The 17131-nt window shown below is 41.7% G+C and overlaps 1 protein-coding gene across 2 annotated transcripts in view; it reads right to left on the bottom strand.

The window, feature by feature from the left end:
* Positions 1-16695, bottom strand: part of Fbxl4 (F-box and leucine rich repeat protein 4) — a 74147-nt gene extending 57452 nt beyond the window's left edge. For both annotated transcript variants that reach the window (XM_050144950.1, XM_050144951.1), the window contains exons 1-3: positions 16549-16695; positions 5454-5563; positions 4195-4776 (exon numbers count right to left, since the gene is read on the bottom strand). In XM_050144950.1, the coding sequence (XP_050000907.1) occupies positions 4195-4706 (512 nt within the window). In that variant the 5' untranslated portion in view covers positions 4707-4776; positions 5454-5563; positions 16549-16695. The remainder of the gene's footprint in view (positions 1-4194; positions 4777-5453; positions 5564-16548) is intronic.
* Positions 16696-17131: the final 436 nt, after the last annotated feature.

Raw genomic sequence — 17131 nt, 5'->3', positions numbered from 1 at the left:
AAAACAGTCTCAACACTAATAGACCAAAGTTCAAAGTCACTTCTGAGACTCAAGGCAGTCTTTTAAGTGTAACCCCTGCAGAATAAAAAAAAAAAATCAAAAAGTCGATCACATACTTCCAACATGGCAAAATTTTATTCTTATTTATTGTTGACTAATATCAACTGCGCATATATGTCCTGTTTTCTTTATCAGTTCATCTGTTGCTGAGCACTTAGGCTGATTCTATATTATGAACAGTGCTGCAGTGGCCATGGGAACACAACTGTTTCTGGTTAGATGATTTTGGATATGTTCCAAAGTGGAATGCTCCATGGTAATTCCAGTAAACTTATCCCCAGGGGGATCAAGAACCATAAAACAAGGAACAGTAACAGGAACTTGTATAGTTCATAGACCATAATAATCACCCCTCTCTGTTATCCTTAGAAGGTTTTCTTCTGAAGATTAAAAACAAAACACATCCAATAAAAGACCTTGCATTTGTACTTAGAGACATCAGTCCAGGCCATCGCTAACTGGAAAGTAACAAGCTGCCATTCTCTGTGAAAGGTCTGGCCAATTCTGACTTCATGATAAAATCACGGTCCTTGAGCTACAAGGACAAGAGAACTGGACTTGGCAATTCATGAAACTGCTGCTTAAGCAACTTCCTTTGGCAGCAAATTCTCCCACGGCAGCCTCTGTGGCTCTCCTAACTTCACTGCATTTTAAAAGTGTTTTGAGTACTCAAAAAACAAACAAATCTCTGAGCTTTATCCTCAAATAATATAATCCCAGTTTCTTTAGCATGACCTAAATTTGTTTTCTTCCCAACCTTCTTTCTCTTTCTTCCAAACTGGAAACCCAAGCTAGTCTATTCTCTGATCCTCAGCCACGGGTCACTGTGTACTATCTCTTTTCCTTTCCTTTTAAGTGCCTTTAAGAAGGCACTAGGCAAAAAGCCCAAAAGACACTGAAATCTAGAAGAACTGCCTCTAACTCCCTATGCTGTTGGCAAACAATGAAAATCACAAAAAATAGGAAAGCATGCCTTTTAAAGTTTTGAATGTTTGAGACTATACAAAGTTCATTCCCGCATACAATTCCTGGACTACTCCAACACATTCTTTTACCCAAGTGTTTGTTTTAACTCTTAAAGGTCATGAAACTGGTCAATTAAAACAAGAGGCAACTGTCCAAGATATGACAATTCTCTTAACCACAAGAGAAAAGGAACTACCTTTTTACGCAAATACAAAAGCACATGAATAATTGTAAAACTGTTCTTTATTTAAGATTCATGCTCATTTCATGTAAACAATAGTAATTTGATGATAAATGGTATTCTTATTTCATTTGTCTTTTAGTGCCTATGTATTTAGAAAGTAAGTGGTCTGACAATTATCATGTATTCTAGTTGGCAGCAGCTGACTCCTTTCTCCCGCTCCTTCCTGGTGTCTTCCAGAACACGTCCACAGTAAATAACTGCACAGGAGTAGGAATCTTCCCGTAGCTTCTAGAACACTACAGTCAAGACAGCTCTGAGAACTCAAATTCCAGAAAACCCTGTTTAAAACATAAATCATTCTTCTGAGGTTTGCAGCCCCCAATAGCTTTGGCTCTTCTCGCTTCTTCAAACACTGATCTCACCATTGAAGGTGCTATCCTTCTGTACCGTTCTTAGCCCTGATGGAGCTACCCTCAACCCTGCATAAGTTCACTTTCTTGAAGAAGAAACTACTTGATTAGACTTCCCAGAGCCCCACACACATCAGGTTTTCCTCTGGCCAGCACATATCCCCAAAAATGTCACAGCCTCTTCCAGGATGGCCTATAAGCTCAGAACAAAAGCCATCTTTGTGTGCTTTGTTTCCAGCAGAGAAAGGATGTCCAATGAATGTTTCCCACTGTCTGAGGATACCCACCAAAATAGTAAGAGTCACTGAATCTGAGCAGAAGAACTGTAGGTATCTTTCTTTTCATTTTGTTTTTTAGACAATGAAGCATCTATTAAGCTCACAATCAGAGAAATTTAAAGAAGCCTTTTTTGAGCTTCGTGTGGAGGCTCATGTCTGTAAGCTCAGCACTTGGAATAGGAGGAAGGAGGACTGCTGTGAGTTCCAGCCAGCTTGGGGCTAGAATGAAACTCTCTCCAAAAACCAAACCAAAACAACATTTCTAATACAGCAGGAATAAATATTGATCTGACTCCTTTTCTCTTAATATTCATTCACGTTTTCTGAGGAATAAAGCTAAAAAATAATCAGTAAAGCAAATCAGAGGCATCTACAAATTAAGTTTTAAAATTACACAATCTAATCAACTATGCAGCAATGCCTGGGATCAGAGAAAAGGCTGCCCGTGTTCCATAGATCTCAAATCTGTTCACAGTGTAGTAAAGAATGACAATATTATAAATAATTCTCATATGAGAAAAGATGCAAATTCTTGCTTTTTTTCTTTCAGGAAATAGCCTATATATAAAGCATTGATGGTTTTGTATTTTCATTAACAATACTGTACACAATAAATTATCAAAGCAGTTTCCAGCAATACTTGAGCTGACCTCTGTAATTGTTTCCTGGCAAGATAGAAACTTGCCTTGGAACTAAGGACAGAGACACAAGCCAGCAGTGTGTCTTAGGAAGTGATCTCCACTCTGCTTCTCCTACACTAGCACTGGGGTCCCACAGTTCATTGGTACCTGTTAAAAAGGGCCTACAAACCACTCAGCTAGAATAAGCTCACAGGGCAAAGGTTTTTATTCTGTACATGATGCTGATGTGTTCTCGATACTCAGAACAACACCGAACATGACCGACACTATGGGCAATGAATGCATAGCTAAGATTGACATAAAGATCCGAAAACTGAAGGATCAATAAGCAACAGAAGAAGAGACAAAACAATGATCAGATAAGCCAAGGAAAAGGCTATATAAATAGTTCTTAGATATAGGAAAAGATATTCCACCTCAGAGACAATGAAAGAATTTTAACAAAGATAATAAAACGTAACATTTTCATCTAATAAATTACAAAACTATGAAACTTATTAATACTGCAAGTCTTATGGCAAAGCAAACTTACATTTCTTGTGGAAATATAAACAGGTACAGACCCTTTGGAGGGAAGTTTGGCTCCATGCATCAAAATACAAATCTGTACCCCCTTGGTCAAGAATTTCTTCTGAGACTCTATCCCCCACAAAGACTGACAGAAGAAGGAAGCCATGTGTGGTAACTTTATTCTCTGCATTAATCAATAACAGCAGAAGACTGGCAAAAGCTAAGTGCCTATCGGTTAAGGAGTAGTTAACAAACAGGACACACAGGGGGGACACATTCCATTCAGCTATAGGAAAGAAACAAAGGAGCATTCTGCTTCACGGATACTGATCAGGAGAGAAACAAGTCAGATACAAAATGACCTGAGTGGTAATTATTGTGTAGACAAAGAAAAATGCAAAATGTATTTGATTCCCTTATATCTGCACTGAGAAATGAAACAATACAAAGGAAACCTTACAAGAGGGGAAAGAGTGGGTTGCAGGCACCTGGCGAGCACATGTATGGAAGGCTATGCTGTGGACATTTAGACAACTAACCTAGGAGAGCGTATCACCTCCTCAAGGAATTAGATAAAAGCAAGAGTCGGGGGGTGCTCTACAGGTTAATGATATAAAGAGACTGCTGGGGGAACACAGCGATTCCTTAGAAGTTAGCATTTATTTTTAAATGACTGTGCTGACCGTGAAAGTAGTCACCTACCATCAAGGCTAACCTCCTAAGGCATCATCACTCTATAGGCCTATCTTGATTGCACCTAAAAGTACTTAAAACAATTAGCATGACACTGGATTGAAACTCAGTTAGAAATACTGATACCCACTGACACGCAGACTGTATCCAGTCCCCATTGTGTTAAACTATGCCTTTTCGTTTATGGTAAATTCTGTGACAAGCAAATAGCACGAACTGTGAGCATGACGTGTGGTGTTTTAGGTAAAAACCATGCACTAAATTTTCATGTGACTGATCTCTCTTCTTCATCAGGACCTTAGGAAAATAAATCTCAAAACCATAGGTGTTTAGGTGACTTAAGAGGATGCTGCCGAAAAGAAAACAGAAAGAAAAAAAACACCTCCAGTACTGACACAACCCACTTCCATCCACATGACTTGGATCATTAACAATGAGAAAATTAGTCTCACCTTACTTCTGTTGGGGGGCTTGGGGAGTAGGGATTTGCCGAACAAGCCAGAATTCTGATGACTGCTCCGGGATGGTAGGTCTCCAGGACATGAACAGCTGTAGGATACACTTGATGCTCAAAAGTAAGTTCCACGTAGTCCTGGCTCTGAAAATCGGATGGTGTTCTTCTGAACGGCAAGGAGGCACTAGGACACTGATCCCACCATGTTCCGTAAGTTCGAAACACAGCTGTCTGGGTAAAGTCACCAGAACTTGGGAAGACATTTGGTACACCTGCCAAATTCCACATGGTATAGGACATGCTATTCTCACTGCCATAGTGGGAACTGAAATCCACCACTTCTTTGGCGTACTGGACCACCTCTGCGTTGAGAGGGGAAGTCCGGCTGTTTGATACTACAGTCCTATGGCTGTTCATCATATCTCCTCTTGTAGCTGTCCTGGCTCGGCGCCGAAGGCACATATAATAAAACATGGTCAGAACTGTTAACATGGGAAAGACTGGTGACATCTAGTCGTGAATTATGAAGCTTCAAAAGGTCAGGTGTCCTCAGTGAGATGCATGAATTCTGAAGGATGGTCTACAAAATGAATGGCTTGGTGAAGTAAAATAATTTAAATAAGCGAAAAAAAAAAAGCATGGATACAGCAACAAAGAGGCTTTATCCCCAGTGTCCTTTCCCAAAATGAAACTGAAAATGCAAGTTTTCAACTACAAATATCATCTCTGGCAATTTACCAAATGTAATTTATAAGAAACTTGTATACATAACTTTATGCTAAAGGGAGAAAAAACTGCTGATATAAGACAATAGAAGACATATGAATCCCAAAGTCATATTTTTATTTTATATAAAATAACAAAAATTCAAGAAATACCAAATCCTTGAACTTTTAAAATTAGTTATTGAAAATGCATGGTGAACTATTAAAACACTACTTTTACCCTAAATCACCTTAGGCCCTAACATGTTAACGATCAACCTCCTATTGTTAGGCACCGCAAGCACCTTTACCTGCTAAGCCATCCCCCACTCCTATGTTCCCTGTTTGTAATTATTCTTCTGTGCCAAACATGCTACATGCAGATTCTACATTAGGGGAATACAGTTTTTTGAGATGACAGTTAATTCAGACCAACATAATTAACAGCAATACATATCACAGCCCAAACGACAGGATTTAATTTATACCCACAGCAGTGTCTGTTAGGGCAGTTCTCAGCTGCCTGGCATCTGATTAGTGGCCAGCTACTCACCCTCGCTAGAATGCTCACGGCACACACACAGGAAGAGCAGGAGCTGGCACTCATCCACGTGTCTGAACCACGCATGCTGCTTTCAGGTACAGATGCTGAAACGAAGCGGCCTGAAACAGAGTTTAAACAAGCATTTTTATTTCCAAGTTAGGAAGTATTCCAAGAGAAACACATTTACAAAATTTTGTGACGTTGATAGAAAAGTGATGTGGTAGGAAAAAAGCAGAAAATAATTAAAAAAACAAACCCTCCCAACTAGGCTATATTTCTCAGAATTTTTGGGATAATCCTGAATTAATATTTTGTTTTGTTTTTTGTTTTTCAAGACATGGTTTCTCTGTAGTTTTGGAGTCTTATCCTGGAACTAGCTCTGTAGTCAGACTGACCTTGAACTCACAGAGATCCACCTGGCTCTGCCTGCTGAGGCCTGCACCATCACTGCTCAGCTCTGAATTAATATTTTTTTAATTAATTAATTTATTAAAGATTTCTGTCTCTTCCCCACCGCCGCCTCCCCTTTCCCTCCCCCTCCCCCAATCAAGTCCCCCTCCCTCGTCAGCCCAAAAAGCAATCAGGGTTCTCTGCCCTGTGGGAAGTTCAAGGACCTGAATTAATAATTTTTTAAAGTTTGTTTATGAGAATTTGATAGAAGTATAGCAAAATCACACCTAAGTGAGGGTTTAAACTGTGGCTTGTTTCAAACTATGCCTGAAGAAATATGCTAGGGGGAGTCACACAGGGTTTTATATGTCTGGATTACCTAGACCAGTTTGTAACCTTCAACAGTCAAGAAGATCCCAGGCAGTCACGCAGGTTTCAAACTATCTTGCCACGTGGGTTTCAAGCCATCTCTACTCACTTGCAACAGACCCTCACCAAAGAGCTACACCCTGTCAATAGGGACAAGGAAAACGAACACTTGTTTTGTAAAGCCCTGGCTCCAGCTTCCTCTAAATAGAACTAAATACACAACTCCTCTTTTTTTTTTTCTAGTATAGCAATGCTTTAGCATTCAAAACTTGAGCACTAACACTAAGATCACAAAATATGACCTGTATTAATTCATTCAACACTCCAGTGACTCTTTCTGATATGCAAGATACAATCTACACTCCTTACAATAAGGCAAGCCAGACAGTACTTCTTTGCTAACCTAGAAAATCAACTTTTTTTTCTTTTTTGGTTTTTTTGAGACAGGGTTTCTCTGTGTAGCCCTGGCTGTCCTGATCCTCACTCTGTAGACCATGTTGGCCTCTGCCGCCCAAGACCTGGGATTAAAAGTGTGTTCCACACTATCTGGCAAAAACCCAGTTCTAATCCTTGCATTTTAGTGCATGTCTCAATAGTCACTTCTTTTCCACCCACAAGGCCTTGGGGTATCAAGCCTACTTTCCTGCAGCAAACGGTCCTGCATTTTTTTCAGAATAGTTTTAGCAGGGTTTATATTTAGGAATATTTTGTTGTTTTGTTTTGAAGATCACCAGGCAATGATCTTCATTTCTTTCCTTTGTTTTAATTTAATTAATTTTTTTCATTTATTCTATAACCTGACTGCAGCTTTCCCTCCCCTCTCCTCCCAAACCCTCAGTCTACCTTCCTTCTGCCCCCTCCCATTCACTCCTCCTCCACCTCTGTTCAGAAAGGGGCAGGCCTCCTATGGGTGCCAACAAAGTATCGCATATCAAGTTGAGGTAGGGCTAAGCTCCTCTCCTTGTGTTAAGGCTGGGCAATGCAACCCGGCAGGTCTTCATTTCTCAATATGCAGCTTGGTGCATATTCTGTATTTCAGCATGCTGATAGAGAAAGGTGATGTGGAACAAACCAAAAGAGCATAAACTAATCTAAAAACAAACAGCAGTATCTTCTGCGTCTCCACTCTAGTCTAAACACACCGAGATGGTATATAAAATGCTAACTAGTGCAATAGTAATGGATTAAGCTTAAAACAAGTGTAGAAAATACAGTTGTGAGAAACAGGAAAGTCCAGAGCAGAGGACTGACTTGGGCTAACCTGACTGGTGGATTACTTCATCAGCCAGAATGCTTGCAACAGAACACACTAACCAGAGAGAAAATTACTAGTGTCCACAGACGCAGGTCATGTTTGGAAAGAGCTTCACGAAGCCCAGTTCAGGAGGAATCCTGTCTAGGAACCAGGGATAAAAACGGGCTCTCCTGCCAAAACTCCGTATGCACAGCATAAACTCAAATCAGGTGTGTGCCATGCACAGGGCCTAAATGTGTACCACCTTCACAGTGTGGGATTCCTCCCAACAGAGTGAAAATACTGGAAAAGCAAAACTAGTTCCAACTGGGGACATTTTTGGACATGGAAGGCACAAATATGAAGCCTCTTTATAAGGTTGTTTTCACAGAGGAAAAAACTGAACCCTTACTGAAGATGCATGTCGGTGAAAAAGCAGTCACTGTAAAATAAATTACAAAGGGAGTAAACTTCTGAAGCCAGGAGAGAGGAATTTGCATCCTCAGGAACAAGGAAATTTAGGACAAGCAGAGCAAGACCTTGTGGGGAAAGGCGGTAAGACATTCAGGGAGGGAGAGCCATGTGCCACATGACAGCACTCTGGTCAAGCGCACAGTCAGCACAGCCTTCAGACATGGCCTCACACTCCAAACTATGCTTTTCCTTCAATTCTCAAACTGGGCCTCAGAAAGCAGTCAATTTAATGGAACCTAGGAGACATCTACAGAATAAGGTATCTTCAATTATGTCAGCCTCACAAGCACTCTTGGCCAAAAGAAGAGGAAGGCAAACTGTAAGAGTTAAATTTTGGCTGGTGCACCACGGCATAAATTCTACAATGCTTTCTCAGCTGGGTTATACTGTTGCAGATTACGGGATAACATAAAAATCAACAGGAATGTCATATGGGCAATATCATTTTTAAGTTGTGTAAAAGTTAAGCAAAATTTGCATTGAAGTAACATATGTAAAACCTGGGTTATAAATTGTAAATATATGTTATACTGTCAAGTTTCTTCAGCTTAGAAATGTAAAATGGAAATTTTGTTTTCCCCAATTCTGGATAAAAGGAATCTTTAGTTATTTTTTTGTAAAGTAAAGCTAAAAATGAATGGAATACTGGAATACTACAGAAGAGAGATTATAAATGTACCTCTAGGGAGAAATGTTCAAGTTCATACAGAAGCTATTCTAAAAACTCTCATAGTGTATAAACCATGGCACTGCAGATAATAAGCCAAAATTAGCAACAGTGGCCTTCATCTTATTTATTGCTTAATCCAGTTTCTTACCAATAGTCATTATGAGGTGAGAAACTGTGTGGTCTCAATAAAAAGCCAGCATAGGAATAACCCTCATGAGGTGAGAAAGAAACCCAACTCAACATGACTTAGCTGGTCTTCTAGAGTCTGTCACCAGGCAGTTTATTTTAGACCTATTTAAGTACAGTACAGTTTGAGGGAAAAATGTTTCCTGGTAACAATTATCCCAATCCCATGTGCACAATAAAGCTTAAGGCGTGACTACATCAAAACCCTTTGCAAAGTACATGTGACCTCTACCATGAAGGTGAGTTCTATAGCTTACGAGTCGAGGATCTGGTGGGATCTTGGTCATAAAGATGGTGTAGAGGTCACCAGGCTATAAAGTACAAGTGACATTTCTGCTAAGGATGGGTTCTACTGACTAAGGATCAAAGCTAAAGATAAAGGTCTGGGAAAGGAGAGTCTGGGATACACGTAATAGTCTGGGGAATTTGGGTATGGCCTGATCCTACAGCTAGCACAGATCACCAGGCTATTATCTGCATCCACTCCCAGCCTTGTGTTGAAGAGGCAAGCCTTTGCGCTTGCGCAACACTCCCAGTTTCTCTAGAGCTTGTCCTCTACAAGAAACTCCCCAGGACACAGCAAACTTCACACAAGTACGATCAAGGAACACCAAGAAACTGCCATTTTAAACTGTATCTTGAGACTCTTGTGTTCCTTGGGAAATAGCTTGTGTCATACAACATGGTTTTAATATAATACAACTTTAATTTCAATCACATCTTTCACATTATAAAATGCTTACCCAAGTTAAATAATACAATCACATAGAAAGCACTAACAGTGGAAAAGAGAAATTAAGAGGTATAGACCAGTGAGGACATACATTTACTAGCAAGACTAGAAGTGAGAAGGAAGTCAATGAAGTAGAGAGAAGCAGGATCGCAGGGGCCACTAGAAGCTGGATCAGAGTCATGCTCTGGCACACAGAAAGGGACTTCACAAAAACAAACAAAAAATGGTGACAGAATGATCCACAGCCAGAACCTGGAAAACAAGTTTAAAACTCAAAAGGGGATTCTCGACTTATAAGAAGGTGAAAAGATCCGGGAAAAGAGAGGACACAGGCATTAAAGCACAGGCAGGTCACACAAAATACTTTAAAAGCCATCTAAAAATGTGCCCCTAAGTGACAGGAGAAATGATAGAGCCTGATCCATAGCACAACACCAATATGATCAAGAAGAGATGCCTGTCATCTCTAAATCTGACTGAAACTTGTCAAGAAAGGCTATTCAAGGAAAGGATTCTGGGGTTCAATCTAGAAGTCCAAACACGAAAAGTCATGAGAGTGGATTTATATTTGAGTGTGGCTTGTACAGCACTCCACTAGTTGTATTTGAAATAGTTCCAACAGTCATTCCCACTAAGCATGAACAATGACACACATCCTTATATAGAGACATGTACAATGACACATCCTTATATACAGACATGTACAATGACACACATCCTTGTATATAGACATGTACAATGACACACATCCTTGTATACAGACATGTACAATGACACACATCCTTGTATATAGACATGTACAATGACACACATCCTCGTATATAGACATGTACAATGACACACATCCTTGTATATAGGCATGTACAATGACACACATCCTTATATAGAGACATGTACAATGACACACATCCTTGTATATAGGCATGTACAATGACACACATCCTTATATACAGACATGTACAATGACACACATCCTTGTATATAGGCATGTACAATGACACACATCCTTATATCCTCTGCTTCTCTAAGAACTTTTCAGTCTCCCCCCAGGTGCTCTTTCTCCTTCTCAACTGTACAGAAGGGAAAATGTTCAGATATCACAAAGTTCAACTCCCTTGGCATCTGGCTTCCCTGTCTTCTCTCTTCCACAGCCCCCCACTCTTCCTATCTTCCCTGTCCTTTCTCTTCCACAGGCCCCTCCACTCTTCCTGTCTTCCCTGAACCTTCTCTTCCACAGCCCCCCAGTCTGTCTTCCCCACCTGTTCTTTCCACAACTCCCCACTCTTCCTGCAGACCCATCCCCTCCTCTTCCACAGCCCTCCCCCACTTCCTGCAGACCCATGGCCCTACCCACAATTGCACTGAGTATCCATGCCTGGTATCTTCGAGTCTTCTGCTGAGGTGAGGCTGGGCATGCCTCCTTCCTCTTGTGCAATGTCAGGTAGAGAATGTATGAACCATTCATGTTTCCTTTACTTTCTCTTTGCCCCCATTTCTCACCTGCAAAGATATGTTTCTTTCCAACAGACTATGAGTTCCTCAAATTCAGAGAATGTACCCTACTTTTAACTATGCCTGATCTAGGGTATGACACTAAGAGCTCAAGACACGTTTCCTGTTTTATATAGATTTACACAAGAAGAAAAATAAAGAGCTTCAAAAAACAGAAAAATGAAATCAGTGATTCTTCAAGACAAGGTTCATATGAAAAAATTTCCATATCTTGATATGAAGAAAAAGGAGAAGAATGGATAATAAAAACTGAAACACAATAGGAAAGAATCAAATGCATGAACTTCCCTGAAGCCATCCAAGAAGGAAGAGGACACATATTGAAATTTTACTGTTCAAAGAGAATGTAAAAAAGCGGCAACTTCTGTTAGTACAAAAGCAGTCCCTGAATACATAAAAGAGACTTGACTCTGGCCACAAAGGAACTCTGATTGAAATTAAAGAAAGATTCATGAGAGATATGATTGGAGAAGTAAAAGAAAGCTATTTTCTCAAATATGAAACAGCTTTTGCACTCCAAATCTGTGATAAGACTTCAGGATGATTACGGAGAACTAGAAAAAATACAAGGAAAAAGTTCTCCAAAAAGAAAAAGAAAGGAAGGAAGGAAGTGAGCAATAAGTTAAGAGCAACAGCCCAAGACAAGAGACAAACCAAGAGGCAAGACAGAGGGTAAGAGTGAAAAGCAAGGTTACCACTGTTCTGGAATTAGACACACTACTCAGTAGCAAAGATCAAGAGTTGGCCTCTCATTTCTTTCATCACAATTAGTTACATTCCAATCCTACACGTTTAAAACATAAGGAAAAAACACAGAGCACAGTAAAAAGATATGAAGATGGCATCTTAAGCCTTTCAGTGCCTCTCTTTCTCTAAATCAATGCTCCAATTAAGCATTGTATTGTTTGGGGAGGGAGGTGGTGGAGAGAGGGCTCAGACATCAGGAGTGCATAGCACTCTGGCTTTGGACTGAAGTTCCCTGAACCCACCTCACTGGCTCATCACCAGCTATAACTTCAGCTTCAGGGAACCCAATACCCTCTTACAGCCTCCAAGAGCACTGCACTTGTATTCATAATTCCACATACTGAAAAACACACACAAACATATTTTAATACAAAATTTTTTTATGCCTTAAGAACAAAAATATTTTCAAAATTACACCAGGGACTGCTATGATTTGGTTCAATGTTCTCCACCCCTGGGACAAGGCTGATGTGTTGAATGCTTAGTTTCTGGCCTCTCAGTACTATAGGAGATAATCGATTCTTTAAGAGGTGAGGTAAATTAAAGTGGCCATCGGAGACAAAGCGTTGAACAGGAGATGGGGACTTTGGGTCCTTCTATGCTTCCCAACTTTCACAAGGTCAACAGGCAGTCTCCACATGCTCTGTCATGATGCTCTATGCCACGACTGGCCTAAAGGAACAGGGACAATTCACCACTACTAGAATCTCTAAAATCCCAATCTAAAATAAACCCTTTCTCTTCTTAAACTGATTGTCTCAGGTATTTTGTAATACTGTAATACTGACAAACACTGACAAGCACAAAGCTCCAACACAGATTAATTACAAAGGAGGAGTTAAACAGGGCAGCGGAGGAAAAACAACCATTGCCCAGTTTTAAAGCCCCTGGAAAATCCAGGCAAATGAAACACGGGGAAAGGGCAGGGAAATCCACATGATTTGAAACTTAAAAGGAGTAAGGGGATGCTCTCCCGGTTTTCAAAGTATCCCTAAAAAATGCAAGAAGGTGGCACAAGGGGTCTGGGCTACAGCAGATCCTCAGAAGCCTGTCGTCTACAAGCCTTGTCTTGTGAGAAAGTGAAGCATGAGCTTGGACTCACAAACAACGAAAATGAAGAATTAATAATGGTGAGTTCTTCAGAATCTGCTCTCATTCCCGATTCTCCAAGCTTCTTTAACAAGCAAAGCTAAGCTTCTAAAAACATTTCACCATCACACTTTTGTTTAGTTTAGTTAAACGAATAGAAAACAGGGTAAAAACAACAAGAAAACGTTTCTTAAGGATGAGTGATGCCTTTCTGAGCACAGATGTGGGAAGCCTCCTCCTGCTGACCATGCTTTCTGGCATGGCGAAGGTGTTACAAGACAAAGGATCTTACAGATCTACTCAATACACTATCTGCATTTAACCTTTCTCTTCATTGTCTCATCATGGACAAAAAGAATAAGTAGGAAGACTGAGGATTTAGAAGACCCCTGAATTTTTAATGAGCATGTGCATGCACAAGTGTACACATGGGCACACAGGCACGCACTTATACAAGTTTAACTAAAAGAGTATAAACTAGGAATGTGGGGTTGAAGAGAAAAAAAAACAAACAAGAAAACAAGCATCCCCAATTATTAGCACTATAATAAGTTTAGGAATATAGTTTAACCGAATATTAGCTAGCCATTTTTGTATAGCAAAATAGATTATATTTACTTCATTAACAAAAAGAAAGAAAGGAGGGGCTGGAGAGATGGTTCAGAGGTTAAGAGCACCAAATATTCTTTCAGAGGATCTGGGTTCAATCCCCAGCACCACATGACAGTTCTTAACAATATTTTTTTAAATTTTATTTTGTAGATTTATATATTTTATGTGGACAAATATTATGAGTGCATGTATGCATGTGTACCATGTGCATGTCAGGTAAGAAGAGAATATCAGATCTCCTGGAACTGGAGTGGCTGTAGGTGCCAGGACCCAAATCCAGGTCTCCTGCAAAAGCAACACTCTTTAACTACAGACCCATCTCCCTAATCTCCTTATCAACAATCTACTTAAAGAGTACAATGGCAGAATATCTGCAAATTTAAAAGCTATAAATAGCCTTTCACCCAGGATTTTAATCACTTGCACCAAGAAAATAAACAAATATGCAAATACATGCAATAACATCCCTCAACCTCCAGATGTTTTAAGATTCCACTGTGGACCATGTGGGTAGCAGAGAATCCTAGGCAGACCATGCTTTTTTCTATACACAAACTTCCTATGAACATAGTCACCAATCATTCAAGGAAGCACTTAATGACTGGCTTCTCTATGACATACTTCAATTTTTAACATTAGTATTCTTGAACCAAATTGGGCAACATTAAATATAAAAAGGTTACTTGTACACGGATGATCTGATAATAGCCAGGACTGTCACTGAATAGGTAATGGCATAGGATGTGTACATGGACTAGACAAGGTAAGGCTCACAGATGAGGATTGCATACAATTCCATCACACTACTCGGAACAGTGCACGATTTAAAGCTGTTTACCCTTGGAATTTTCCACTTAGTATTTTTCAAACTAAGAAAAGGGAAACAGGAAACAAGGAAGGATTACTCACACATTGAAACGATCCTGTCATTTCACTGTAACAGAAATAGATCTGTAATATTCTTAATATCAAGAGATTGAAAATGTTAGGTTGGTCCACAATAATGAACCAGAAAGACCTTTAAAAGGTAAGACATCTTACGTATTCATATAAAGACAAGATCATCAGTGACTATTACTACCTAGAAGCTGCAGAAAGCAACACCACAAACTATATGAAACACACTTACGCACATATTTCTATGTCTAGAAAGAACAAAACATTAAGCAGTATTTGTTATTAATTAATAATATTAAGCAGTATTATCTACTATAGCAACACAAGAAACTATTCTAATTGGGATACCCTATTGGAATGGTGAAACTCAAAGGGACATCTGAGAAGGGCCTTCAGCTTGCAGGGCTGAAAGTAGGCACAGAACACATATATGATCACCGATAAAGACAGACATGCAAGTCAACAGAAGTGCAGACTGTGAAACACTTTATGTGTACAACTGTGGGGAGCAACTCTACAGGGGGAAGGAAAGGAGTCAGCAACAGAAGATTTATTTAATAATGGCCATTAATTCAAGTGACCAAGGGGAAGGCAAACTTAAAGATTTAAATACTGACAAGGCATTTTAAAGGGTTGGAGCAAGACACAAAGGAATTCAGCTGGGTGTGGTGGGCACACCTTTCAGGAGCCCGAGGCCACCACCAGACCTCTCAGGGAGTCAGCCAAGGCTGCTTAGTGAGTTCCAGCTCAACAAACAAACACAAAAGAACAGAATCCCACTTGCCCTTAACTTAGTTTGCCGTAAAAATATTCAGTGATCTGCACAATCGGCCAGGCCAGGTTGAAATCACTAGACTTTAGAACACAGTTTAAAGCCGCAGTAACAAGAGCAGCATGGTAGTACCACAGGAAGTAGGTCGCCGCTAACAGTCCAGACTGTCTCAGCAGTAAACAGGAACAAGTGTCCGCCATATATAAATAAGCAATTGTCAGAGGGAAAAAAACGCACAGAATTCGGCAAATGGTGAAGTTGTCGGCTAGTAATAACCAAAAAGGTATGGCATTTTTCAATCTCACACCAAAACTGAGTGAGACTTCGAACCATGGGGGTGGGGAGACGCCATACACAATTCAATGATGAAAGACCAAAGAAGACTCCAAAGCTGGATCCGTAAAGATGGCAAATACTAACTCCACCAAAACTGAGAGGACTGGGCAATGAGGCTGGCATGCTAAAGACGGAAATGCTCCTATTCAAGGACCGAATTCGGGCGAAATACAGCTGTAAACAATACTGTAATATAGCAGTGAGAGAGGAACACAATCAGCACCGCGGTGTAAACACAAGAATTGACCATCTTATGCGCCCACCTCTCTGACTTTCAAACCAAAGACAGAACAGGGTTCAAAAGGGTCAAGACGTGGGTCAGGGGTTCTAAAAGTTGGTACTCAAATGTGGAAATAATGCAATTTTAATAAATACTCAGACTGTAGTATGGTGGCTCTCAGGGGCACTAGTTAAAGACTGCGCTTCCACCCAAAAATTTACTCCAGGATAAGGGGCTCTGAAGGGCTGGCCCTCTACTCAATACACAAGAGAGTGCCAGATAAGCAATGTGCCTGTCTTCTGAATTTAGACCCGGGAGTGTGCACTGGTCACAGAGGGAGCAAGTGGCTCCCAACAAGAGCCAACTACAGAGGAACAAGCAGTAACCCCAGGCTTCACCCATCTAACTTCCTACTCCTTAGCAGATGGCAGGTAGGACGGCGGCCCCAAAGCTGGGCGGCTAAGAGCACTTGGAACAACCAGGGAAATGCAAAACCAGCCCCACGGCCAAACACAGCGTCAAGTGGCTGGGCCCACCCCTGACGGTGGAAAGAAGGCTGCAGGCGGGCATCTCGTGTCATGGGCCTGCGTGGGCAGAGTCGATCGGGGCTGTGCGACCCGCGGGCCCCGAGTCCGCAGCTCGCCCTGCGGTCGCCAGGCCCAAGAGAGCGGCGGGAGGAGGCGGCGGCACCCACGTCCCGTCCCAACCAGCGCAGCAGCCGCGTAGCACCGCGGACATAAACATGCGTGGGCCAAGGGGCCTCCGCCCCGCGCTCCCCGGAGTGGCGCGCGCCCGGCCCCGCCCACGGCCGAGAAGACTTGGAGACCTTGAGGAGGGAGGGAAAGAGGAAGAAAGGGCCGTACCCTGCAGGGTCCGGGACGGGCGCGCGCAGGGCTTCGCCCCAAGCCGGCGGCGTGGGCAGCCGGACGCCGCTCCCAGGATCCCGCGCTGCTGCCGCGGCGAGCCCGGCCCAGCGCGACCCGGAAGGAAGACCGAGGCCGCGGGGCGGGGCGGGGCCGGGCCTGGAGGAGGGCGGGGCCCGAAAAGGGCGTGGCCAGGGCCGGGGTGGCAGCTACTGAACTGCTCTGGTGGCTTGAGCACCTTAGCAAAGCCAGCGACGGTCTATAAATGGAGTGTTTGCTCCTGGGCTGGCGGTAGTTGCAAAACCTTCACAGCCCTCGTTCCTCCAAGGACAGCCTTCTATATGTGGTGTAGTTCTGCTGGGGCTTCTTCGGGATCGGTGACTCAACTCTGGTATTATGCAAAGGGCATTTCTGCACAGAGCAGTGGAATGTAGGTTTTAACTGCTCTGCAGGCACGATCCACCAATTAATTAACAAACTCCAGCCCCAGAAACAAATGCTCCCTGCAGGGTCATATTCACCCTAACATCTACAAGCCCAAGCTGCCTCTGATGAAGATGCTGTCAAGGGTCTTCCTTAGTCA

This window comes from Alexandromys fortis, unplaced genomic scaffold, assembly GCF_014885135.2.
Source record: "Alexandromys fortis isolate MF-2015 unplaced genomic scaffold, M_Fortis_MF-2015_v1.1 scaffold_2_1_26212458, whole genome shotgun sequence".
Classification (NCBI taxonomy): domain Eukaryota; kingdom Metazoa; phylum Chordata; class Mammalia; order Rodentia; family Cricetidae; genus Alexandromys; species Alexandromys fortis.
This window is presented reverse-complemented; position numbering and strand designations above follow the sequence as displayed.